Below are 26,871 nucleotides of genomic sequence, written 5' to 3' on the forward strand. Positions count from 1 at the left end.
GTGAATGCCATACATTTCAAAGTGCAGCACGTTTTCCCATAGCACAGCAGGAAAAGGCTTATTACTGTTATATTTACTTACTGCCATATGTTGAAATGTGAAATATGTCCATTATTTTGTAGTGTGGTAAGCAGCTGGATTGAGAAGCGAAATGTACAGTCTGAAAAAGCCAACTTAATGATTCTGTTTGATAAATACCTGCCTACATGTCTAGATAAACTGAGGTTTGGGTTCAAGAAGATTACCCCAGTCCCTGAAATTACTGTCATACAAACCATACTGTATCTGCTGGAATGTCTCCTGACTCCAACTAACACGCCTCCAGACTCCTCAAAAGAGCTATATGAACTGTACTTTGTTTTTGCGTGTTTCTGGGCATTTGGAGGAGCAATGTTTCAAGACCAGGTTAGTGACAGCTTGTAATATAAGGCCAGTTAAACTTGGACGGTAACAAAAAAATTTCTTTTTAGATCTCTTTGCTTGAACAGGCTGAAGTGTTGACCCCAGAGTTAATGCTACTCAATCGCCTGTCTTTTTTTTATTTTATTTGGTTCTGAAATATCTCATGCTTAGTCTAAGCCTACCGTAGAATTTGTCTGGAAAATGTTGAGGAAATCAAACGAGATTTCTGGGGTTTGTGACTGGGGGGGAAAAAAAAGGCGGTTTGTATTTTTAAATGATTTTTGATTTCTGAGTCACAGAAAACAAAAAGAGCAAAAGGGAAATTAGTTCATAGTTGCAATGAAATGGGGGTTCTTTCACCTTCTGCTAAAGCATCTGGTTCTAGGCACTATTAAAGACTGACAGGACACTGGCCTAGATAGACCATGGCTCTGATCCAGTCTGGCAGTTCCTATGTTCTGAACACAGGAGCAGCGTTGGCTGCCGTAGTGTTTATGGGGAATCCATTCTGAGATCTGTGCCAGTCTTTTAGAGTAGCAAGTACAGCAGCTAGGTCACATGAGTCCATTCCAGGCTTTGGTTCTGACTGGTGGGAGAGGGAGTTCCCTTAGCTACAAAGAGTGGGTGCTGCAGGATGGATCCAGTAGCCTGGGGACTCTCACTTTAAACAGTGTCTGAGCAGTTCATCCCAGAAGCTCCTAATCAGCGAGGACACAGCACTGGCCACAAGGATCAACAAGAACCAGAAAACAAACAAAACCCCACAACATAAGAAAAGAAGGGATGAGCTGCCCATAAGAACAATAGTCTCCCTACTGTACTGGCAGAGACCTCTCCTCGCATGCTGTAATCATCACTGCAGCGAATGTGCCTAGCTCCGTCAGACCCCGCGTGCCGTCTGAAGTGTGGCGTATCCGCCAGACTGCATCAGAAAGCCTGAACATGTTTGTCTGATATTTAAAAAAACAGAACACACAGAACAGTGTTCACAGAACACTGCTAACCAAGGTTCTGTGACAAGAAATCTATCCAGGGTCTACCTCATCTCTCACAGCTACACATACGCTTTGCTAGACTGCAGTCTCCACTTAAAAAAAAGAAAAAAGTTCCGGAACTGTCCTGAGTTACCTGTCCATGAATCTCATTCCAGTCTGAGACACAGATGGAAACTTTGGCTTGAAAGGTTAGAAAAGCTGTTTGTTGTGATGAAGGAAGCTGAACTCTACCACAAAAAAAGCTATGATCCTACACTTTTCTGGAAGTGAGATGTGCCATATTTTTAAAACATTGCCTGACATTGGGGATAGCAAGGAATAAGAAAGCAAAAACAGCCCTTACGAGGTACTTTAAACCGCATAAAAACATTAACTATGATCAATATACCTTCTGTCAAGCACATCAGTGAGAAGGGGAAAGCATGTATGAGTATCATGCCCACCTATGTCACTTTGCTAGTTCATGTGAGTTCACAAAGGTGAGTCACGAGATACGAGGCCAAATGATACAAGGATGTTTGTTGGATAAGCTGAGAAGACAAACTCTCCAAGACATCCCCACAAATGACTTGTCAGAATACTGGACACTGCTTGAGCAAACAAGTTGTCAGAAACACATGCTCAACAACTAGAGCAGTGACAGCTGGCACCACGCCCAGAGACAGCACGTGTACTCCACTCTAAGAGCTCAGTCAGGAATTGCGTGTGGCATGCTCAAGATGGTAACCAACCCCAGAAAACGCAGGGTCCAGCCACGAAGATGACAAGTGTAAAATGCTACAAATGTGGAGGCTCATACCCACACCAAGGTGATTGCTCAGCAAAAGGGGTCTTCTGTCATAAATATGGAAAACAAAACTACTCTGCAAAAGTCTGTAGCTCTACTATTCTCCCACAAGTCGAGACAAATTTACAACAAAGACTGAATGAATGCACTCCAAGCTGACACCTCAGAAAATGACAGTGCTTATGTTTCCACAGTATTCCCGGAGAGAACCAAGTCTTCTGAACACAAAGTTGAGCCACGATGCCACATCATCATACGAGGATATGAGACTGAAATTTTAAGTGACACTGGCGCATCAGTGAATGTGATGGATCAACATACGTATGATGGCATGCCACAGAAACCGCTTATAGAACCGACGGCAGAAAAAGTATACGCCTATGGAAATCTAGCCCCACTGACAATGTGTTGCGTAGTCTCAGCTCATTTTGTATTTAAGGACTGGTCTGTTACCAGTGCAATGTACTTGGTGTCCTAATAGCACAGATACACTGATTAATTGTGCCATCCAAAGGGTACAGCCTAACAGGCTAAATCAACTTGTCCAGTCTTGAGAATATGTTCATAAGAATAGGAAAGTTGAAGAGAGAGCAAATAAAATTGCACTTTGACGACATGGTTCAGTCCATAGCACTACCACACAGACACATTCCTTTCCATGTCAGAAAGCTGGTGGAAGAAGAACTAGCACACTTAGAAGAGCTTGACATCATTGAATGAGTGGAAGGCCCCATACCATGGGTTTCCCCTATAGTAGTGGCCCAGCTAGCACACAGCTAGCAATTGTAACACTCCAGAGAAAGCAGCAGTGCATGTAAACGTCGTCCTCTCACACACAAGTCCCTAAGCTCTCTTGTTTAAAAACCTCCAGAGAATCTGACAAAAGTCTCCAAATGGTCATCAAAACTGTTTAAAGTGGTCAATGGAAAGAACTTCTGTGTAGCCTCCAACATTTGATTCCTGCAATACAAGCTGTTCTATAATTGTTTGCCCATGTTACAGGTGAGTTTACCATCACAGGTGGTGATCTCCTACTCATAGAAGACTTCCTCTTCCATGTTTGTGGTGGGATCACATGATTAGTTTGGCTCACAAAAGTCATCGTGGACTGGTAGAAACAAAATCTCTGGTCAGAGAAAAAGTCAAGTTCTTTGGGATTGATAGCCTTACTGAAACATACGTCCTGCAGACTATGCCAGGCAACAGTTCTTCAAAATCACACTCCTCCTGTATCTCCTCTGCCCACATCCCCTTGGATTAAAGTTACCAGGGATTTTTGTGATTTCCCTAATAGAAAACATTTGCTGGTTGTTATAGGTGACTGTTCTCGTTACCCACAAGTTGAGAGGGTCAGTACTACTTCTGCCAAGATTTTCTCAGCCTGTGGAATACCCATCTTTATTAAAGCTGAACATGGTCCTCCTTTTCAAGGCTTGCAATTCACCCAATTTCAGATATCGTAAACTTACTCCAAACTGGCCACAAGCCAATGGAGAAGTGGAGAGGTTTATGCGAACACTCAAGAAAGCGCTGTGAATTGCAGCAGCAGACAGATTAGACATGCACAGGAGTTACTTCGTTTCCTCCGTAGTTATCAAACCACGCCCCACTGTTCTCCTGGCACAGCAACAGCAACTGTCCTGTTCGGCAAACCGCTAAGAACAAAATTCCCACAAGTTGAGATAAGGGCAGATGATGAATCTCTGCATCAGCATGACAATGAAGTGAAGCTCATCATGTAAAATATTCCAACCACCGCAGACAGGCTAGGACCATATGTTTCAATGTGAGGGACGTAGTGCTTGTCAGAAACTTCCAGCTTCACAACAAACTCTATGCCCTTTTATCCTGAGCCGTATACGGTCACAATGGTCAAAGGCGTGATGATCGCTACTGAGAGAGGATCCCATAAAATCACATGAAATGCATCTCATATGAAACCACTTCATGACACTCAGTATGTTCCCGTTCTGCAAGATGCTGCTGCTAACTGACGGCCTTACAGAGACTGAGGGCATGGCTACACTTGCAGATATAGAGCGCTGTGAGTTAAACCCGCCTTCGTAGAGCGCAGTAGGGAAAGCGCTGCAATCTGTCCACACTGACAGCTGACAGCGCACTGGCGTGGCCACATTTGCGGCACTTGCAGCGGCATTGGGAGCGGTGCATTATGGGCAGCTATCCCAGCATGCAAGTGACTGCAACGTGCTTTTCAAATGGGGGTGTGTGTGTGTGAAGTGTGACAGGGAGTGTGTTGTGTGTATGTGCGGGGAGAGAGAGTGGGTTTTTGGGGGGCTGAGAGCATGTCAGCATGCTGTCTTGTAAGTTCAGACAGCAGCAGACCCACCCTCGCCTCTCTCACACACAGCATTCGACAGTAACGGCTTGCATGCCGGCTGTAAACAGCTGTGCATATCTCTCTATCAGTGTTATAGAGAGCGGACAATTTATTAGTTTACCCTGTATAAGCTTTATACAGAGTAAAACGGATTTATTTGGGGGTTGGATCCCATTTGGAGCTGGGTGTCTGGGTGCTGGAGACAGAAATACCAGCTGAGTGGTTTTCAGTTAAAGCCCGCAGCTTTGGGGGCGTGGTTCAGATCTGGGTCTGTGTTGCAGCAGACTGGCGTGTCTGGCTCAACAAGGCAGGGTTCTGGAGTCCCAAGCCGTCAGGGAAAACGGGCTCAGCGGTAATTTCAGCACATCAGGGGACAGTCCCAAGGTGGTCTCTGTGACCGAACCCATCACATGCACATACTTAATTTTAAGCCTAGGCATGTTCTCACTGAAGTCAGTGGTTAAAGTTAAGCGTATGTCTATGTGTTTGTGGATTCAGGGCCATAGATGCTCAAAAGGGTAACACAGCCAGTGGCTTAGCTGCCGCTAGATCAGACTCACAGACTTTATAGAAGGAGCTCAAGTAGCAACATTCTTGGTGTTTTCCCCACATTTTGTTAATGCAAAAATTGAGAATTTGATCAGAAAACAATGTAATAGAAAGTGCTTAGGTCTCTCCTGAAAAGGATTCTTCCTGAGAATTCCCTAGGGAGGGAGATCCTCTGAGCACAGTCACACAGCTCACATCTGCTCTCTCAGGCTTCCCCTGTGTAACCATCTTCATCCAAAGACTGCTGTGTGTAGCAGGGGTGGCAGCTTGGGCTGGGCTGGAGCTGAAAGGGGCCGGAGGACCCTTCCACACAACAGAAACCCCAATACCAGGCTGGCTCTGGGCCAGAGGGCTGAGCACAGAGCTAGGTGTCAGAAGACCTGGATTCTATCCCAGAATCTGCCCTTTGCTTGCTGCGTGACCTTGGGCAAGTAACAATCAATGCCTATGCTTGATGACCCTGTGAATGCAATGGGAATAATCATATTTACACTTGTCTGTAAAGCACTTTGAGATCTAGGGCTGAACATAAAAAGTGTCAGTAAATATAAATGTGCAGGTTTTAATGTCTAAGCCCAAATCCAAGGGAGTCTTTGGGAACTGTGACATGCTCTTTGGCAAATACACAAAGGGAACTATAGAAATGTCCAGCTGGAAGGGACCTCAGGAGGTCATCTAGTCCAGCCCCTCTCACTGAGGCAGGACCAAGTCAATCTAGACCATCCCTGTCCAGCCTGTTCTTAAAAACCTCCAGTGAGGGCGATTCCACAGCCTCCCTTGGGAGCCTGTTCCAGACCTTAACTACCCTTAGAGTTAGAAAGTGTTTCCTGATATCTAACCTGAATCTCCCTGGCTGAGTCCTTGTTCAATTCTGGGTGGACAAGGCAAACAGTTGATCCCTATCCTCTGTATAACAATCTTTTAATGAACTGTTCTGTACGTTCTATAGTGCATGACCCTGTTATGAAGGCACGAGGGGGAGAAGTTAAGTGTGGTCAGACTCTGAAAACTAATCATGTAAAAGAGTTGCCTGGCCTGAGAGCAAGAATTGGCCGGGGAGCTGGATTCTGCCAGCTGGGGAGAATTATTTAATTCCCCCTCTCACTATGCAGCACGAGGACACACTCTGGAGAGCAGGGAGCTGAGGCAGGATCTTGAAGGCCAGGGCTGGAGCTGAGAGGGAGACAGTGTTTTTCATCTTCCTCTATGGAATTGGCTGTAGGGAGATTACTTTACCCTGGCTTTGGCTGAGTAAAGATGTTTGTGTCTGGCTCCTGCAAGGGCAGGCATGCTAGACTTCTGTGCTTTACTTTAAAGGTGTTTCAATGCCACCTAAGCATGCAGAATCCATCTCGGCTCCAAACAGCCTGTGCTGCAAAGCCTTGGGCCAGAATGACTAACTGAACATGTCCCACAAAGGCAATAGAAACTGTATAATGAGCTTGTTTTTCTCCTCCTCAGCTGGTGGACTATCGTGTAGAGTTCAGTAAATGGTGGGTGAATGAATTTAAAACCATCAAGTTTCCGTCTCAAGGGACTATTTTTGACTATTACATAGATCCAGAAAGTAAGAAATTCATGCTTTGGAATGATAAAGTGCCAACATTTGAGCTGGACCCAGACATTCCCTTACAGGTAATTCCCAAAAATGATCTTCCTTGATTCTTTCTTTTTACTTTACTTACTAATTTATTGCCCCCCTCCACACTGGAGTAAAGGGCGTCTTGATAAATTATGCAAGCTCTTGCAGACAATATCACAATAAGGTACAAGAACAGCATGGCATACACATGGGTTATTTTATTTCCATTACTAAACCTCTGGCTATGCAAGTTCAGCCAGTGACGTAGGTCAGTCAGTCTGATATTTAGGATGCAAGATGGTAATGTACAGTGCCTGGGAAATGGTGTTTCCCTATGGCGAGTGTTGGCTAGATGAATTGTGGGAGCCGGCTGGTTTCTTTAAAGTATCTGGTCCAGTCCACTGCCACAGAAAGGCAGGCTGCTGACCTAAAAAGGCCCATACTCTGATTACACTGGGCAAGTCCTATGGCTATTGTTTATTTCATACACATCTCAGGTGTCCCTCACTGTGGTGTGTTTTGTGCTCTCAATCCTGTCTTTAAACACCTGTTTCCAGACATGGGGCAGAAAAACTGGGAGGGAACATATGGGAATTATGGATGCCCAAACAGGAGGGAGACTTGAGCATCTCCCAAGTGCATATTGGCTCCAGACTATTAACCCTCAGGAAATGAAAAGAAGTCAGATGGCAAATAGGGGCAAAGCATGCTGCACTTGGCTTAAAGAAAGAGTTAATTAACAAATGCAAATAGTGGGAGTGGAGCTTCCCAACTCTGACTCCAGGCACCAGCTAAGTAACCTACCCTGTACACACAAACCAGCCTTTGCTGTGTCTGAGTTGCACGCTGCAGCTTGCACTTAGGGTCAGCGAAGAGTCTACGGGGCACAGCCCAAATATATCACAAGCACAGCAACCCTGCCCAGCATGATATGAGCACCGGAACAAAGAGCTGAGTATAATGCCTGTCCGGTTGGCATGCTATGGGAGCATAACGAGGGCCAAAAGACGACACATTTTAACAGTAACACTGAGGAGGAAATACAGCAGAGCCCAGGCTGTATTTGGCATGGTTAAGAAAATCATTGGCACAAGCCTTGCAACTATTAAGTGCTGACGTCTGGGTTTCCTGGAGAGTCAGTATTTGTGGGTAAGGTAACGTTCTATGAGCATGCGTTGCACAGTATTCATGGTGCCCTGCAGTCAGCAGTTTTGTCTTGGAAATCTGCTCCTGCTGGGAAGGAAGCAGCTCTGGGAAAGTGCTCCTCTGCAATGGTTTGCTGTGAGACCGGAGCAAAGTTGGCCATTAACGTCCTATTTCTGGGAGCATTTGCTGCTTGTTCTGGGTTTACATAGGCCTCAGTAATCTAGGGCCTGATCTGACAGCCCATACTCATGTGAGCTGTTCTACTGCCGTCTCCTGGGCTGCTTACTGCAAGATGAAGCCTTCAATGCTCCAATGCCAATGGCTGATTCTGAGGAAACAGTCGCTGTAATCAACAGGCTCGTTTATCACCTGGATACAATGTGCAGTGTTAGAAGGTGCTCCTGGTTCACAAGCTGTACTCTGGCTTTGTACATGTTGAAAACCCCAGTAAAGGGGGAAAGCCTGTCAGTGCATTGACTGACTGCAAAGCTGGGAAGACAAGGGCTGGGTTTTTCGGAAACCGTATTTGGAGCCTGTCCAGTTCTGTAACCGCAAGCCCCAATTGTAACTGCAGAACCTTTCGAAGAATCCGGCTCCTGAGATGTTCACGCACAAGCATTTCCACATCTCACTTTCAGATACAATCTATCATCAAACCCAGTTTGACTAAACTTGATTAAAATAATTTATTTCATTGATGACTTTTCAACAGGCTTCCGTGGTCCATACGACAGAAACCATCCGAATTCGCTATTTTATGGATTTGCTAGTGGCAAAGAAATGGCCTGTGATGTTAGTGGGGAATGCAGGTACAGGGAAGTCGGTCATGATGGTGGACAAACTGCAGTCTCTGAACACTGAGGACTACCTGTTGCAGGCTGTCCCCTTTAACTTCTACACGACCTCTGCCATGCTGCAGGGTAAGGTGCTTAGCCGGAAACAGCCTGAAAACAGGCTCATCTTACCGGGAAGCGATGACTGCACAAGTTATTGGATTGGTGTTGCTGTCGTTCTGCAGCTATTCTCGAGAAGCCCTTGGAGAAGAAATCCGGGAGAAATTTTGGTCCTCCGGGCACAAAGAAGCTTATTTACTTCATAGATGATATGAATATGCCTGAAGTGGACAAATATGGCACAGTAGCTCCTCATACACTGATCAGGCAGCATATAGACCATGGGCACTGGTAATTGTGTAGCTAAACTCTTCAGTTGTTTCATCCATGTGTTGAATTACTCTTGCTCAGATTATGCTACTGTGGTGATGGGGTCTGTGTGTCTGTCTAAGGAGTGTATCTGGCCCCATCACCAGAGTATCTGAGTGCCTGATAATCTTTGGTGTATTTATCCTCACAAGGTATGGCAGGGCACTGCTATTATCCCCGTTGTACAGATGGGAACGGAGGCACAGAGAGACTGAGGGAGTTGGCTAAGGTCACACAGGCAGTCTGTGGCAGAGCAAGGAATTGGAACTGGGGCTTCTGAGTCTTAGGTCAGCACATTTGAAGTACACAAAGAGAATGATCCATAACAGAGCAGTTCTGGATCATGAGATCTCTAGAGACCAGGACAGTCCAGAATTGCCAATAGCGAGCCCAGTGTGAGCCCCCCCTAGAAGTGCTGCCCAGTGACTTTGGAGCAGTGGGTCCATCTCACTGGCCTTTCCTACTTTTACTCTTAGGCCAGGTCTACACTATAAACGTATATCAGTATAACTACATTGCTCAGGGATGTGAAACAGCCAACCCTGGAGTGATGCCATTTTATCGACCTAACCCCTGGTGTAGACAGCACTACGTTGGTGGGAGAGCTTCTCCCATCGACACAGCTCCCGCCTCTCGCAGAGTGGATTAACTATGCGGACAGAAGAAACTCTTCCATTGGCCTATTAGTGTCTTCACTGAAGTGCTACAGCAGTGCAGCTCTGCCGCTGCAGTGTTTTAAGTGTAGACCTGCCCTGAGTTGTAACTATTTTCTGGACAGCAAAAAATGTCTTTTCCTGTGCAGTCGATGTTCTGCTCTGCCAAGAGAGGAAACTGGGCAGATGATCTCTCCCCTGGATCTTCTCTGTAAAGGCGTCTGGGAGGGATCAGTGTGTGTGAAAGTTGTTTGGGGCCAGGTTCATACTACGGGAGGGACAGCTCCTTTAGTCTTCAGAGAATAAAGACATGTACACATCCTTCTCCTTCACCTGCTGTTTAGGTATGACAGAAACAAGCTGACATTAAAGGACATTCACAACTGTCAGTATGTAGCCTGCATGAATCCAACATCTGGATCCTTTACGATTGACTCCAGACTTCAGGTATGCAATGGAGAAACGATTGGGTTGGGCTTTTGTTAGCTTCAGTCTCAGCGGTAGCCACCCCTTCGCCAGCAGTTTGGCTCTCTTTAGATTTTACCTCCTCTCCCCTTTTATGGGTCCTTTGACACTAGTAGAATGCTGGAGTGTCTAGTTTGCGGTGTCTGTGTCTGACATCCACCATCTCACTTGCTGTGGTGGGTTCGTTTCCAGGCAATGTGTGTCCTGGCAGGTGGAAACATGGGGGTTCTCATGGAAGTCACGCCCTCTCCTGACAGGTTTGGTTTTAAATTGCTTTGTTTTAGCGACACTTTTGTGTGTTTGCTGTGAGTTTTCCTGGCCAAGAAGCACTTGTGACCATTTACAGCACCATCCTTGCACAGCACATGGCAATCCGTAACATTCCGGTCCTCATTCAGAAGATCCTGTCACCACTAATTGCGGGAGTGCTGGGTAAGCAGCAATAGCACGTTAATGTTTAGAAAGGCAGCATTATATAGGGCAGATCTCTATCTTCTTTTCACCAGTATCTATCGTACCTGTTGTACCAGTGTTTGTAAAGTGCACACTGTGTCGGAAAGAGGGCAAATAACCACCTCCCTGAAAAGTCCTGTGCAGCACTTTGGAACTGTACAGGGTATTGATTGTGCCCCCGTGCGGGTGGAAGGGTGAACTGGGCATCGCCCCACCTCTGTTCCCAGAACGCCAATGGAAGGTTTATCACTGACTCAAAGGAAGCAGAGTTAGGCCAACGCTGAGCATTTGTGAAAATCCCACCTGAACTGTTTAGCGAGAGAATGCATGTTGGGACTGCAGCAGGATTGTTCCACCCACCTGTACTGTAGCTCTCTACTGCGTGTGCTCCTTGACACCAATGCCTTGGGGGGGGGGGCAGCAGAGAGCTGCTCTGGGGATTGGAGAGGGGAGTCAGACAGCTTGGGATGTACCTGAGCCAATGGGCTTGCACCATGCTAGTGGGAGGCAGGTTATGGGGAGGAGTGCAGTCCTGGGCACTGCAGAGCCCTGTGCAGTGGGGAGTGCTGCTTTGCTCCCATGGATGGGATGGGGGGGACTAGGAATCTACAACTCCATGTATCCCACGGCCACTAACTACACATGACAAGTGTCAGCCCCGTTGCTTAACGTGCCCCTAGGAGGAGCTCGAATGCTTTGGCGAGGAGGACGGGATAAGAACCTGGATAGACCAGAAACAATGGAACAGAATCCCTCCTTGTGCACAGTACTTATGCGACCACCGCAGGCTGCTGCTTCATGGTCTGGGGAGCTGAATCCTTTCCCCAGAAACCCAGCCCCATGTCCCCGGCTCATTACAAAGTCCAGCTTTTAACCTGGGGCTCTAGTGGCCTGTTTCTCTTGCTGTGTGCATATATTTTTTACACTGGATGTCTACTGTTACACACACAGATCCCTGTCTATGCCACTGGCAGCACCTGCAGCTTCATGTGCATCAGCAGGATATTCGGTTTCTCAGCACCTTGGAAATGAGGCCTCTTATTAGGGGCTTAAATATGGATTTAGTGCTTATCTGTAGAGACCCACATTTGGGAAATCTTGGCCATCTGGTTGATGCTGCTGCTGTACATGATACACTATTTTTACTGGCATCAGGATGAGTAGCTGTAAAACACAGTTGGTAAAGTAAATGGTCTGTGAAACTATAGACTCCGCTCCCATTTTAAATAAACTTACTATACAGTGTAGGAAACCTGTGAGTCAATCAGTAGTATTTCTTTGTATTACACACATTTTTAAAGCTCCCCTGTCAGTACCATGAATGATACAAAACTCTTATGAAAATGATCTGGTTTCATTCTAATTCTGTCTAGGTTCTGTAACACGTATACTGGTTTCAAGAAACCTCTTGTTGCATTGTTGTTCCATGCTTGTGGTGGTTAGGTTCTGTGTGGTTTTGCTGTGGCTTTAATTCAGGTCAAGTTTCAGCTTCCTCTCCACCTTCCTATTTTGTGTCTCACAACCTGATGAATAAATTATTTTGGGGTGAAATGGTCCAAGCATGGTCTCAATGAAAAGATGGTTCTGTTTTAAAGTTTCAGCAAAATTGATTCTGTTGTTTAGGGTTTTGAGTGAGTGTGAAAAAAAATCCACTTTTCTCATCTTTGCATTGAAATTACACAGTAATTTCACTGAAGAATGATGAAGCAAAAATTTCAATTTTGGTTTATTTGAAAACTCGAGCCATGTTTGAAGAGTACTTTAAAATGTGTACTCTTTGGGTATCTGGCTGCTCTCACATACAGGGTGTTTTCCCATAAACAGCCTTACATCAGAAAATTACATCAACATTTCTGCCTACGGCCATCAAATTTCACTACGTCTTCAACCTCCGGGACCTCTCTAACATATTTCAGGTAGAGTGTATTTTATTTCAGTCATTTCATTTTAATTTATGTCTGTCTTCTCTCTCTCTACCACTTTCACATGTACCATGCCCCTGCTGTCTCTCGCTGTTAGCTTTCTCCAGCGCTGGCTCTTCCATTTTGAGCAGCAATCAAGAAACTAGGACTGACCGATTTGTATGTTTGGCAGGGACTGTTGTTCTCCACTGCTGAATGCCTTAAAACTCCGATTGACCTAGTCCGGCTCTGGCTACATGAAGCTGAGAGAGTGTATGGAGATAAACTCATTGACGAGAAAGATAAAGAAAGCTTTGGAAGAGTTCTAGCAGCTACCTGTAAAAAATACTTTGACGTAAGCCATGTTTTGAAATACTAAGAGCTTTTATGTTTGAGGTGCTGAGTCTGTGATGGTGACAGAACTGGGTTCAGCGGTGATGTTTAAATCATTTAACTTGCACCTTCCAGCTGCTTGGAGTGTAAATTAGTACCAATTTAGACCCACTTACCAATATGTAATTTATGCCTCATACATATTGCCTCTGGAGTTGACCCATAATCTAACTATCAGGATGGGAATTAGAGTGCGTCTCAGAAATGTCATAAGGTGCTAGCTGTAGAGTTCGTGGCAAGCATAGCTGCCAGTTAGTAACCGCTCGCTATGGATGGGTTCTCATGACAGTTAGAACCCTACTCTTCCAGAGATTATTTCAATGTGTATTTTCCAAGCCTATCTCTCGTCACATGAATTATGAAATCGACCTTTGCAAAGGGGCTTCCAGCACTTGCTGGCCTGTGCCTGGATTGGATGTTCTTTTCATTTCCAGACAGGGCCGGCTCCAGGGTTTTGGCCGCCCCAAGCAGCCAAACAAAAAACAAAACAAAACAAAAATACCGCGATCGCGATCTGCGGCGGCAGTTCGGCGGGAGGTCCTTCGCTCCGAGCGGGAGTGAGGGCCCCTCTGCCGAATTGCCGCCGAACTGGTGGACGTGCCACCCCCCTCCGAAGTGGCCGCCCCAAGCACCTGCTTGGTAAGCTGGTGCCTGGAGCCGGCCCTGTTTCCAGAACAGCAGGTTTGGTAGGTGCTGCTTAAGACTACCTGGCCATTGTTTTTCTTGACCACGGTTGGTGTCCAGTTCAGGACTGGAGGGTGTGGGAGACAAAGACGAGATGATAGGACATGGCCTCAGCCCAGATGGCGGGTGGCAGCCTGGCAAGGAACTGGAGGTGACAGCCTGGATAGCCATCAAGATGGAGGACTCCTCCGCAGTGATGGAGAAGGGAGGGAGGGGTCTCACTGTGATCCTGTTTGAACTTCTGGCTGCACATCCAGGACGATAAGTGGGACCGAGGAAAGGGAGAGTGGAGGGCTAGTGGCAGAAGTAATAATGGGCTGTGAGAGCATACGTGATCATTCAGCCTTGGGGTGGAGGGCCTGATCCTGCAATTGAGTGTGTGCAAGGACACCCCTGTGCCCACATAGAGCCTCATTGACTTCAATGGGGCTCTGTGCATAGGTGCACCCCAGTGTCTGGGTAGTCAGCTGCAAGGTCGAGGCCCTACCCTAGAAACAGGGTATTTCTTAGATGGACTGAAACTTTATGCTGTGGAGTAAAACTATCCCCTGGCTGGAGGGGTCAGGTCTTACATTTCCCCACACCCAGCCCTTGTGCTTGTGAACGGACTGCAGCATTTGGGTCAGAGATACAGACAGTCTGGGGGCGCCCTAGTGGAAAGTGAGGGTGGCCAGTTGCTGTGGAATATCTTTGTTATCTGTGTTTCTCGCTAGGAACTTGGTGAGAATCTGCTGTTTGCGAAGCCCAACATTTACTGTCACTTTGCCCAGGGCATTGGCGAGCCCAAGTACTTCCCTGTATCAGACTCCGGGTATCTGAACAAGCTGCTAGTGGAAGCCCTGGAGACATACAATGAGGTCAATGCCGTGATGAATCTGGTGAGTATCAGTGTGAACTGGCAGTAAGAGTGAAATGCTAGGGCAAGAGATTTCTCCTAGCATTTTGGGGTGAAATCTGACTTCTTTACACCTGTGCTCTCTCTGCTTCATATGCTTTTCATTTTGATGTAGTGGAGTTCATTGCAAGCTCTTATGTTGGTTCAGACTAGCAAAGGCCTCTCCTGTCTGCTCTGTTCAGGTGCTGTTTGAAGATGCTGTGTCTCACATTTGCAGAATTAATCGGATATTAGAGTCTCCCCGAGGGAATGCCTTATTGGTGGGAGTAGGAGGGAGCGGAAAGCAAAGTCTTTCCCGACTAGCAGCCTATATTAGTGCTCTGGATGTATTTCAGATCACACTGAAGAAAGGATATGGAATTCCTGACCTCAAGGTTAGCACTGGCTTTTCTTCACCCTTTGCTGGGGAAATCCAATCTGCTCACGAAAAGAGGACATGATAAATGGTGCTAAAAGCCTGCTAGGCAAGCGCCTCACATTGATCTTATGGCCAAAAATAGGCTTGTAAAGGCTTCATGTTCCATTATCTTATTTATCGGGTATTTCTGCTGGCATCCACTCTGGGCAAGGCACTCCCCAAACCCTGTGGAAGGAATCCCTGGTCTGAGGCGCTTACATTGGAGAGACCCACACACAGAAGAACAGAAAGAGACTGGGGAAGGGGAACAGCACTAGGCAATTTCTATACACATCCGCTCAGGTCATTGTACGCAGCACAGCAGAGGGATTTAAACACACACAGGGCAAGGGCCATGCAATGAGCTCACAGGGGTCGGACTTGCACAGGGGAGGGAGTCACCTGGAAAAAGGGACAGAGAGGCTGCAGGAGAAGCTGATCACTGGGCAGATGAGACGGGGAATATTGTAGCGTACTGGGGTCACAATGGTGGTCTCATTCCACTCAGCTGATTTCTGGATTTAACTCATGCAGCAACGTGTTTCAGATGAAAGGCTTGAACTGGTTGCTTTCTGTAGATGCCAGTTAACTAGAGGCATGTGCTGTAAGCTGGAGAACCAGAAAGCATCCACCTCAGTACAGCACAGTGGGGCTGCTCAGATCTCTGCAGGCAAACAGTCAGTATTCCTACTCTAGTGTCTGCAATAGTGACTGCTAAGTTACCAGCTTTGCTGGGAGGGCAAGTGGGCTTTGGGGGTCAGGAAAGGGAGAATTGGGCCCAAACAGAGAGGGGAGGTTGTACCTTACTAATAAAGGAAAGAACCAGGTAGAAAAAAGATTAACAAACAAGGGATGTATTAGCAACCATAGGGGAAATGTCACCGTACCCGTCTCCCTACTGTTCTTGCTTCTCTGCCCACTGGATCTGCTTCTGCTAGTGTATCATTGCTTCAGCCTCCAGCACCAAACTCTCACGTTGAACAAAGAGCGGCACTGCCAGAGCAATGAGCCAGGCCAGCACTCCCGCTTGGGCTGGTGGTGCGCTTTTCTGGGGGCTGAGGCACTTGGCTTTCAGCCTGTCTCACACTGGGGCCTCCCTTAGGTACGTTATCGCCAACATACACCCTTTTGTGGCTCGTTCCTGTGTGGGCGCACACTGCAGACTAGGGCCCCAGACCCTGTGCATGTGCACAGAGCAGTTTGTAGGGTCAGACCCATTTCACGCTTCCAAGTTACTTTTGGCAATAGAAGTACAAGAAACAGGCATGTTTAACCCATGTGCGTTTCAGATGTGTTTGTGCAGAGCCAGTGTGGCATCTAGTGACCATGGGATTCCTCGCGGCTCTGTGTTCCCTGGACACGTGTGACAGTGTAGGAGATTAACATGCTTTCCCATGAGTTCTCAAAGCAGCTATGCCGAGGAGATGTCCATCCACCCTCCTCCTGTGTAAGAAAAGCCAGAATTACTCTGCCTGCCCCCACACAGTCTTTGGACAGAGCAGTTCTGGACTTATTGAGTTTGACTGTCCTGATCACAAGAAGGGTGCTTGTCCCAGCTCTAGGTTTGTAGCTGCTGCGTCTCACCATTGCCCCCAGCTGAAGCTGTGGCTTCTTAAGCGTGAGAACCTAGCTTTGCCCTGAACAAGAGACTCCTTATTCCCTCCTGGGTCAGTCAGTCCTGTCGTCTTTTTATGCTAGGAAGAGATGTTCCCACCCTACCCTAGACTGAGGTGCTTACTGTAGGAGAACTAATCATTATAACGTGATTAATAGGACAAGTTTCTGGGTGACAGAGGCGTAATGGTTTCTGTCTTTTGCACTAGCTGGATCTGGCCTCTCAGTATATCAAAGCAGCTGTGAAGAATACACCCACCGTATTCCTAATGACAGATTCACAGGTTGCTGAGGAGCAATTCCTGGTCTTGATCAATGATCTCTTAGCCTCTGGAGAGATCCCAGGACTCTTTCAGGACGACGAAGTGGAAAATATTATCGGTGCCATGAGGCCACAAGTGAAATCTATTGGAATGCAAGATACAAGGGAAAACTGCTGGAAATTCTTTATAGACAAAGTCAGGCGGCAGTTAAAGGTAGGAGTGAGTCTGTTTAGAATGTACATGGGCTCCCAGCAGTTCTGACTTTGTCTTAACCCCAGAGCTTTTTGGAACCAGTGCCCAGGCATTGCTATCTGCCTGTTTGTATTATATTGTGATAACTTTTAGTGAAACCCATTTTCAAAGTAACCTCAGCCCAGCCCCTAAATGTATACCTCCACGCTCGTGAGTGTGCAAGTTTTGCATTCTAAATATTTACCCATCTCAGACCTGGGTGTGTGTAAATAAACTGCGCTCGCTCCCATCGGGGAGCTGGCCATCTAGAGATGGACTTTCAAAGAGTTCAGTATCCAGCAATATCAAGCACCTAAGTGGGAGCTGGTGTTTTAAAGATCTGGTCCCGCAGTTGAGTGCTGAACTCTTCTGAAGATATGGCCCCAAATCCACAGACCTTGGGGGCGTGGTTTTGGGCATGTAGAGTGAGAGGCAGTTTGGGGATAACTTGTTGGTTGGGTGCTGGAGTTTCCTACTCTTCACAGTGGTAAAGAGTGACGTGGGAGTTAATGCTTTCATCCACGCCTATTAACCTGCCGTTTCCATGTTCCTGCCCTGATGCTGTCATGTGCCATTCCCAGGCGCAGATTTTGATTGTCATGTCCAAATCTGCATCTCTCTGTTGCGAGTGGCTGTTATACGTGTGGGACCAGGTCACCTGCTGCACACAGTTCTCGCTCAGTGCAGCAAAGAGGGGCTGAGTCTCCCTGGTTCTCTGCCTAGCCTGGGGAGCTGTGAGTCAGTGGAGGACAGCTGGAGATCAGTATGCTCCATCCACACCTCCTCCCCTCCCCACCCAACATTCCCTGTGCCGGGGGCTGCAGGGGTGGTCTCGGGGCTGATCACACTGACTCCCACACACCAGATGAGAGAGAGCTCAGATACTATGGTGATGGGCAGCAGTAGCAAACCGTAATGTAGCTAGAGGCAGATTCCATCCCCCGGGGCCTCCCGAGCAGTGTGGCAGCGAGCCTGGCCCACAGGGAAGTGACTCTGCACTGGGTTATGCTTAGCCCATGTGATGTGATAAACGCAAGTGGAGAATGTGTACCGGGTTCTCTCCCATGCCAGCAGCACAGATGGGCTGTACCCTGGCCGGGGGTCTCCAGCTGAGGTGTGTGCTGGCTTTAAGGAGTCCACAGCTGGTGTGGAGACAGCAGCCCTAGTGGAGAGTGTGAAGGGACCCTGGCTAGAGCACCACTGTAGTGATCCCCAGCTCCATGGAGGATACAGGCAGCTGGCATTGGTTAGACCAGCCTTTCAGCTGCATTACACCGGGCCAGTGCAGAGCCAGCTGCAAGGTCGGGCAAGGAGACCCCTAAGCTGTGCTGAACAGGTGCTGGGTACAGCAGGACGTCTGGCCCCTGTGTTCATCTTTCTGTTTTGATGCCAGCTTGTCACATGTGCTGTAATGTGCTATGGTCCCAGGTCATCCTGTGCTTCTCTCCTGTGGGTTCTACGCTGCGGGTACGTGCAAGGAAATTCCCTGCTGTGGTCAACTGCGCGGCCATAGACTGGTTCCATGAATGGCCTGAAGATGCTCTGGTGTCCGTCAGTGGCAGATTCTTGGAGGAAACGGAGGGAATTGAGGTGAGCAGTTGCCTGCTTGGCCTGAAGTGCTGTGGTCCCTAGCAGCGCGTGTCATGAACCAGTCTGATGGGCAACAATTGAGCTGTCACGGAGTCCCCGGGAGATGCTCTGGAACTTCTCCCCACAAAGCCAGTCAGGACTTTGGGGAGCCTCCTCTCCCTCGGAGCAGACTGTCTTCAGGGCAAGAAGCTCACACGGCTTCACCTTCCTGGGTCTGACCTTGGAGCATTCAGCACATGCCCTTCCGTGCGCTTCCCACAGCGAGTCCGCCCAGGCGGGGTCCTGGGGAAGCCAGAGGTCCTGCACGCACCCCCACTTCGCAGTCAGACGTGACTCTTAGCCAGCCAGTAAAACAGAGGTTTACTAGATGACAGGAACATGGTCTGAAACAGAGCTTGTAGGTACAAAGAAAAGGACCCCTCAGCCGGGTCCATTCTGGCCAGCGAGCCAGACACTCCCGTCTGCCCTCACTCCTAGTCCCCAGCCAGCTCCAAACTGAACCCCCCTCCAGCCCCTCCTCCTCTGCTGAGTTCCTTTCCCGGGCCAGGAGGTCCTTGCAGGGGGGAAGGGCCTAGCCATTAGTTGCCAGGTGACAGAAACTGAGGCACCCACACAGTATTCAGAGGAAACATTAGGAACAGTCCCACTTCGTCACATGAGCCATCAGCCAATCTCAGTGCACTGGCTGCTTTGCCCTCCTCACGCCAAGGGGTATTTGACCCAACTGTGAACATGCGAACCCTTGGAAAGCTCCACTGCTGCTTTTCTGCTTCGTTTTAGCTGAATTCAAAGGTGTTCAGATGCTGTAGAAACCTCAGGCTGTGAGTTTGTACACAGAGTTCATAGTATGAAGGAAAGGAACAGCTGCAGCCTTCTTGCCAAGCACAGATGGTGGATAAACCTTCTTCTCTCTTTTCTCCTTTGTTTCCTGTCAAACACACACACAGAATACCCAGGGAAATCCAATAGTTGAAAAAACTGGGCCCTCTGCTAATGCACCAAAGGTTATCTGCAGAACATACAGAAGTTGAGGAATGCAAAAGTTAAGGACCTGAATAATAATAATTGTGATAACTTACCTCATATTTTCAATGATTATTCTGCTATTTGATGTACAGCAATGCCGTGGGCAAGTTGGTGTTATTTTGCCTACCCTGGGTGTTGGTATTTAAATAAGTAACTTTCACGTTACATGAAGGCAGGGGTTTGCATTGAATGTCTATAATGAGCCTGTATTTAGTAACGGGGTAACTGATGGCATGTATGGTCCTATTGCAGCCAGACGTCAAGCTCTCCATCAGTCAGTTCATGGCCTATGTCCACAAAACTGTAAATGAGATGTCCAAAGTCTACCTAGCCACCGAGAGGCGCTATAACTATACAACCCCGAAAACCTTTCTGGAACAGATAAAACTTTACCAGAATCTGCTCTTTAAAAAGAGAAGAGAGCTCATTGCAAAAATCGACAGGTTGGAGAACGGCTTAATGAAACTTCAGAGTACTGCTTCCCAGGTACGTGTGTCCAGGGACACCTTCACCCATCCATTCTGATCCCGAGGTTTTGGTGGTCAGTGCTTGGGGCTGCTAATGAGATATGAAATGTTCTAGTTCTCTTCATCTTGGCAGAGACCAGGGTCAGTTACAGCAAATGGGCAGGGAGCCCATGTCTGGGATCCATCCCCATTCCGCGTGCTACTGTAAGTCCCACTGCTTTTGTTCTCTATATTGGAAACATTGGGTGAGCAGTGACATCATTATTGGGGTGGCCTTGAGAGCCCCATTCTGCCAGGGGCTGCACACACATCACAATGACTGTCCCTGCCCCAGATGGTTCACAGCCTTAACGTGTGATGAGAGACAACAGACGCAGCAGGATGGGGAGGGTGTGGAATGGTGAATGATCTGTTTGGTATAACTGAGCAGTGGTCCTGGTGTTCCCCTTGCCTCTTTCTGTCTCCTTTACAACTTGAAACCCTCTTTTCTCTAAACAGTTCAAAAACAACCGTAGATACCAGGCATTGCCTTCCTCTGCAAATTACCTAGCTGTTTTCCTGTGTCTGGGAGCAGACTGTTCCTATTCCTGCTGTACTCTGTATAGGTTGAGGACCTAAAAGCCAAACTTGCTGTCCAAGAGCTGGAGCTGAAGCATAAGAATGAGGATGCAGATAAACTGATCCAGGTAGTAGGTGTTGAAACTGAGAAAGTGAGCAAGGAGAAGGTGATTGCTGATGAGGAGGAGCTGAAGGTTCAGGTCATTAACACGGTATGTTCACATCTCCCAGGACATCAGTGCATTTAGCTAAAGCTTCTCTCCTGCCATGGCACCACCACAAGAGGCTCCGTGACTAGGGACATCAGCTACTGACTAACAGAGAAAGCTCCTCTGCCCAAGGGTGTGTTTTGAAGGAGCTCAGCGCATCCCTGCTGCCAGCTGCTGTATTGCAACAGGGGAAAGAAATCTGGAGACAGAACAACTTTTCTTCCAAATGGATATTTAGTGGCTAGGCCCCTGAAGCCTCGGCTTGGTCCCCAGCCCAGTGAACTGCGTGCACGCAGCCCGGCAATGGCAGGGGCTGCGAGGGTTCCTTTACACACCCGGCACTTTCAGCTCACGCTCTTCCCTAGGCGTCTGCCGAGAAGTGTTGGTTATTACTGTACTTTGGGAAGGCTCCTAGGGGCCCAACCAGGGGAGAACGAGCCCCTTTTGTACAGCCAGTCCCTGTCCCAAAGGTCTCCCTATCTAAGAAGAGGATGACAGTAAAGCGGGGCCGGGGGGGAGGGGACAGGTTCACAGGAACAGGAGCTCTGTTGTTCTGGATTCACCCTGTGCCCATGTAGATATAGAGTGTATGTGTTGGGGTTATTTTTCTTGGAGATGAGCAACTGGGTAGCAGGCATCCCCACATGGCCCCTGCCTGGCCATCACCAGCTAGCAGGGTTCTGTGGCAGCCTTTAGCCATGAGCTGTGATTGGGGAGGCAAAGGAGGAGGGGCAGTGGCTTTACAGTTGGTGGGGGAGGTTGTTCCACACACAGGGGCGATGCCTGGGAGAGAAAGGGACAAACTGGCATCTTTGAATAAGCTGCCATTCAGTTCAACATGCTCCCTCCGCCCCGAGTGCGAATCCCTTGTTCTGTCGATAACTTGGCCCGTCCCCTCGCCAAGTGCCCTGCTTCTGACTATCTCGAACAGAGCCATCCCTGTCCCTGCCGGGCGTTTGTGCTTGTGCTAGGGATGGCATGACAGACCCGCAGACTGAAGCAGGACGGGGACTGCAGGGCCATGGCAGCTCAAGTTTCCCCCCCTCCCCGGGTCCTGTCCCGGTTACTCCCCGGGGACCATTCCAGCCCATCGAGCCTGAGCCCATCCCAACCAGGGGCAAGCGAGCCTCAGCTGTGCAAAGGGAACAAGCCAGAGCCCAGCAACCCCCTCGTGCAGCCCTGCATTCACTGTGTGCATTGCTTCCATCAGAATGTAACAGAAAAACAAAGAGCCTGTGAGACTGACTTGGCTAAAGCGGAACCTGCTTTATTAGCGGCACAAGAAGCTCTAGACACTCTCAATAAGGTAAATATTTTCCTGAGTGGGGAGGAAATGATTTCCCTGGTTAGTTTTTATCTTCTGGCTGCTAGGCAGGGGCGTGCGCAAGGGGGGCAAGCGGAGGCATGAGCCCCCCCCAATAATCAGCGAGGGACACAGTATTCTCCCTGCCCCGGGGCTGCGGTGGGGAGAGAGCCGCAGCCTCAGAGCAGGGGGCCGGGGGCAGTAAGCTCCTCCCAGGGCCGGGAGAGGAGGGGGAGGCAGCAAGCTTCTCCCGGGGCCAGGGAGTTTCTGTGCACCCCTTTCCAAAAGGGGTCAAATTTAAATTCCTGTGCATGCCCCTGCCGGTGGGAACCAGACTAACTGGATTCCAAGCTTTGTTGCAAAGCTAGACATGTTACTTCACTTTTCAGTACCCTCCACCCTGTGCAAAACTGATCAGTCTTTTCTGTTCTCCTTAGAACAACCTGACAGAGCTGAAGTCTTTCGGTTCGCCTCCCGAAGCAGTGGTTAATGTCACAGCAGCTGTGATGATACTGACAGCTCCAGGGGGCAAGATACCAAAGGACAAAAGCTGGAAGGCAGCTAAAATCATGATGGGGAAAGTAGATTCTTTCCTGGATACCTTAAAGAAGTATGATAAAGAGCACATTCCTGAACCCTGTCTGAAAGCATTTAAGTGAGTGAAATGAGGGCTGAGGCAGGGACTGAATGAAAGTTGGGGGTCCCGGAGTGTTTTTCAGCACCCCGGGCCATGCAGTTGTCTCCACAGAGCCACGCTCCATCACTGGAATCTCTGTCATGAGGCAGTTCTGGGACCAGAGCCAAAGATTTCGGCACTAATGAAAACCAGGCTCTTGGTGGGTTAAGCTGGGCACCCGAAATCAGTGTCTACTTCTGAAAATGTGGCTGCAAGTAACTTGTCCAAGGCCCCAAAGGAGAATCCGTGTCATAACCCAGATTAGCCAACACCATCTCCTTTAATGCTATCTTGATTTGTATTTCTCTCTTCAGGCCCTATCAGTCAGATCCAACCTTTGACCCTGAGTTCATACTCTCAAAGTCAACAGCTGCAGCAGGTCTGTGCTCCTGGTGTTTAAATATCGTTCGCTTCTATGAAGTGTACTGTGATGTCGCACCCAAGAGGCAGGCGCTAGAGGAGGCTAATGCAGAATTGGCCGAGGCACAAGATAAACTCAGTCACATTAAAAACAAGATTGCAGTAAGTGCATGTTACTCTCACTGGCAAAATAATCCAACCACAAACTTGCTACCTGAGTCAATATCTCTGTTTAAATTGGTTGCTGTCCATCATTGGTAATAAATGGTTAAACTGTGGATCAGAGAATGAAGCCAAAGGTAAGTGAGACAGATTCCTAGAAGTCTGTGAAGTGCAGACTTGCTTTGTAACAGATACCTGTGCCTGCAGAGCTTTCTCCCTCCTCTGGATCGTGTGGCATTCACAGGTTCCATATTGAATAGCTAATTGCAAACATCTTGTTTTTAAAGGACCTAAATGCCAACTTGGCAACTCTAACAGCAGAATTTGAAAAGGCCACAGCTGAAAAAATCAAATGCCAACAAGAGGCTGATGCTACTAACAGAGTCATCACCTTAGCAAACAGGTACAGTGCCACTGCTAACACCCAGCTCATAACGCATGTCCCTGGCACTGGCCAGGACTGTTCAACCACCAGTCTTCAGTGTCGGCTGTTTAATGATCAGACCTGAGATTCTCTAACATCACTTCCTGGGGCAAGAAACTCTCTCGAATGGTATGAAAGACAAAGATGAATGCGCTGAAAAATCCCTGATATGGGCATTATTTCAGTTGCCTCATTTAGGAATGGTCACTTGACGTGAATATGTATCTTTAGTAATTGGTTTAATAGAATTGAAGTTTGTCAGTTTAATATTCAACATTTTCAGTCAATAATATTCTTCCCATCAAGAGCTTTGTATCGCTGTCCAGTTACTATCCATTCTGCGACCCTTGGAAGCAATCTCCCCTGCTTATGCCTTCATTACTCAGACTTGTCCAGACAGTGGCAGTGCACAACTAGTAGTGAATATTTGTATTTATCTATCTCCGAATATCAGTCACTGGGAAGCTCCATAAGCCACTGAGCCCTCTGGAGACAGCAGCTGTACCATCTTTTTCCAGCATCTTGGAGCTGCAGCCCCAGAAAGCTTTTTGGAGAGCTCACAAGGAAGAGTTTTAAATGGACAAATATGCAGAGCTTATTGATACTTCCAGCCTCTGCAGTTACTTCTAGGAGACACTGTAAATTCTCCAGGCCAGGGCAGGACCACGGAACTACCTGAGTCTGTGCAGGCCCACGGGGTCAAAATTCAGTAATAATCATATACTTCTCTCCTTTGAAATGTCACTGCAGGCTTGTTGGAGGATTAGCATCGGAAAATGTTCGCTGGGCTGAGTCTGTGGAAAACTTCAGAGAGCAGGAGAAGACTTTGTGTGGAGATGTCCTGCTGATTTCAGCCTTTGTTTCCTATGTTGGCTATTTTACTAAGAAATATAGGACTGAGCTGATGGACAAGTACTGGATACCATACTTAAATGAATTGAAGGTAAATCAGTATAGCACAGGCATAAAGCCAACGGTGTTTGTTTCATGCCACTAGGAAAAGCAATATAGGCTGAGCATAGGGCTGGTATACACAGTTTGTTCACCCCCTTACATTGTATTTGTGAAGATCCCGCAAGGGGTTGTGATTTAGCCTGGCCCATGGCACCCTCTGATGGACTCGGGTAGGTGGGAATGCATTTCAGTGCATTTTCAAATGGACTCTAGCCGACAGGGGGCACAGCTGCCTTATCTCAGGCTAGGTCTACACTGGGGGGGGGGGGGTCGATTTAAGATACGCAAATTCAGCTACACGAATAGCGTAGCTGAATTCGACGTATCCGAGCCGACTTACCCCACTGTGAGGATGGCGGCAAATCGACCGCCGCGGCTCCCCCGTCGACGGCGCTTACTCCTACCTGCGCTGGTGGAGTACGTGCATCGATTCGGGGATTGATTGTTGTGTCCCGACGACACGCGATAATTCGATCCCCGAGAGACCGATTTCTACCCACCGATCCAGGCGGGTAGTGGAGACAAGCCCTCAGAATGGTCTTGGTGCTTTAAGTTTTTAATCACATCTTTGGCCTGTACGTTGTTAAATAATTTAGTGCTCAGTAGTTTGAGATGAGCTAGAGAGAGCCTCACCCACAACCCTAGATCGGCAGGTGCTTCAGAGATACCTGTTGTGTTGCAGGTGCCAATTCCTGTTACACCAGGGTTGGATCCTTTGAGCCTTCTGACTGACGATGCGGATATCGCTACTTGGAATAACCAAGGGCTGCCCAGTGACCGCATGTCTACCGAAAACGCCACGATTCTGTGCAACACGGAGCGCTGGCCTCTCATTGTGGATGCCCAATTACAAGGGGTCAAATGGATTAAAAACAAATATGGAGAAGAGCTGAAATCAATCAGACTGGGACAGAGAAGGTTTGTTTGGGCACGCTGGTTCTTTACACAGCTGTCTGATAATTTGCCCTCACAATACTCTGCAGAGTTCCTCTGCCAGAAAGACATGCCTTAGTGATGAGACCAAGCAGGCAGCGTCCGGTCCAGCAGAACCCTCTCCTTTGACGTTATTTGTGCAAGGAGACACCTGACTGGGTTTGCTCTGGAGACTCTTCAGTGCTTGTTTTATGTATCAATTACTATCCTTCATGCCATGTCCTCTGCAGAGCCTCACGGAGAGCACGTGGGGGCGTACGCTCTGCTGTTCCACCATTCCAGAACCAAGGGTCCCTCACTTCCTGAGCAGATGTGGAACCCAGTCTTCTCTCTGCTCCAGGATCTGAGCCTCACCACAGATCTTCTCCCATCCTGCAGGAGGGAGGGGGGTGTTTGGCCCATTAGCCTGTGTGTCAAGAGGTCAGGTCCTCAGCACACTTGGAGCACTCCAGGTAGCAAGAGAAAGAAGTGTAAGGAAACCAGGTCTCCAGTGCACTCAGACTGCCGGCTGTGAGCCTGGCTGGCTATGTCCTGATGCAGACGGCCGCCTTGGGTCACATGGGCCAGAGATAAGGGGCTGCTCAGATCTGTGATGTTCGGTCCTTTGTCAGACCCTGTGCATCTGACAGTGCTGGGCCTCCCTGGTCAACGTAGTCTGAATTATTCATTGGATCCTGAGTCTGCAGGTGATGGGCCCCTTTGGATCCTCTATTTGAACAAGGCCTCGGGCTTCTTCAGCACACGTAGCTCTGTAAAGCTCTGCAGAGAACCAGGATTACCTTGGCAAGCCACCGTGGTGTGTGAGGGTCTGGAGGGTGCTGGTGCTCCTCCCCCTTCGCCTAGTGCTTCCTGGGGCAATGTTTGCATGGCTAAGGCTCTTCTCCAATATGCTGCAGCTATCTGGATATCATTGAGCAAGCTATATCAGAGGGACACCCCCTGATCATTGAGAACATCGGCGAGTCGGTGGAGCCTGTGCTGGACCCTTTGCTAGGCAGGAACACCATCAAAAAGGGAAAGTAAGTGTATTCTCACTCCTCTTGACAAAGGAATCGGAGCTTCTCGGATAGAATCAAAGGGTTGGAAAGGACCGTATGGGTCATTGAGTGTGATCCCCTGCCGAGATGTAGCATTTGCTGTGTCTAAACCATCCAAGACAGATGGCTAGCCAGCCTCTTTGAAAATCCTCTGCTCTGAGCAGTTCAATTTTCAACCCACTGAAATGTGCTGGCAGATTTGGGACCAGACCTTTCTGGGCA

The 26,871-nt window shown here is 48.2% G+C and overlaps 1 protein-coding gene across 1 annotated transcript in view; it reads left to right on the top strand.

The window, feature by feature from the left end:
• Window positions 1-26,871, top strand: part of DNAH17 (dynein axonemal heavy chain 17) — an 83,505-nt gene that overhangs the window by 36,653 nt on the left and 19,981 nt on the right. The window contains exons 44-64 of the mRNA XM_065415337.1: window positions 123-405; window positions 6,533-6,706; window positions 8,512-8,719; window positions 8,818-8,983; window positions 9,999-10,101; window positions 10,404-10,551; window positions 12,397-12,488; window positions 12,667-12,828; window positions 14,264-14,428; window positions 14,628-14,819; window positions 16,666-16,932; window positions 18,379-18,540; window positions 19,819-20,052; window positions 20,639-20,803; window positions 22,011-22,106; window positions 22,541-22,758; window positions 23,094-23,301; window positions 23,589-23,704; window positions 24,476-24,668; window positions 25,362-25,597; window positions 26,509-26,631. Of these exons, the coding sequence (XP_065271409.1) occupies window positions 123-405; window positions 6,533-6,706; window positions 8,512-8,719; window positions 8,818-8,983; window positions 9,999-10,101; window positions 10,404-10,551; window positions 12,397-12,488; window positions 12,667-12,828; window positions 14,264-14,428; window positions 14,628-14,819; window positions 16,666-16,932; window positions 18,379-18,540; window positions 19,819-20,052; window positions 20,639-20,803; window positions 22,011-22,106; window positions 22,541-22,758; window positions 23,094-23,301; window positions 23,589-23,704; window positions 24,476-24,668; window positions 25,362-25,597; window positions 26,509-26,631 (3,711 nt within the window). The remainder of the gene's footprint in view (window positions 1-122; window positions 406-6,532; window positions 6,707-8,511; window positions 8,720-8,817; window positions 8,984-9,998; window positions 10,102-10,403; window positions 10,552-12,396; window positions 12,489-12,666; window positions 12,829-14,263; window positions 14,429-14,627; window positions 14,820-16,665; window positions 16,933-18,378; window positions 18,541-19,818; window positions 20,053-20,638; window positions 20,804-22,010; window positions 22,107-22,540; window positions 22,759-23,093; window positions 23,302-23,588; window positions 23,705-24,475; window positions 24,669-25,361; window positions 25,598-26,508; window positions 26,632-26,871) is intronic.

This window comes from Emys orbicularis, chromosome 13, assembly GCF_028017835.1.
Source record: "Emys orbicularis isolate rEmyOrb1 chromosome 13, rEmyOrb1.hap1, whole genome shotgun sequence".
Taxonomy (NCBI): Eukaryota; Metazoa; Chordata; order Testudines; family Emydidae; genus Emys; species Emys orbicularis.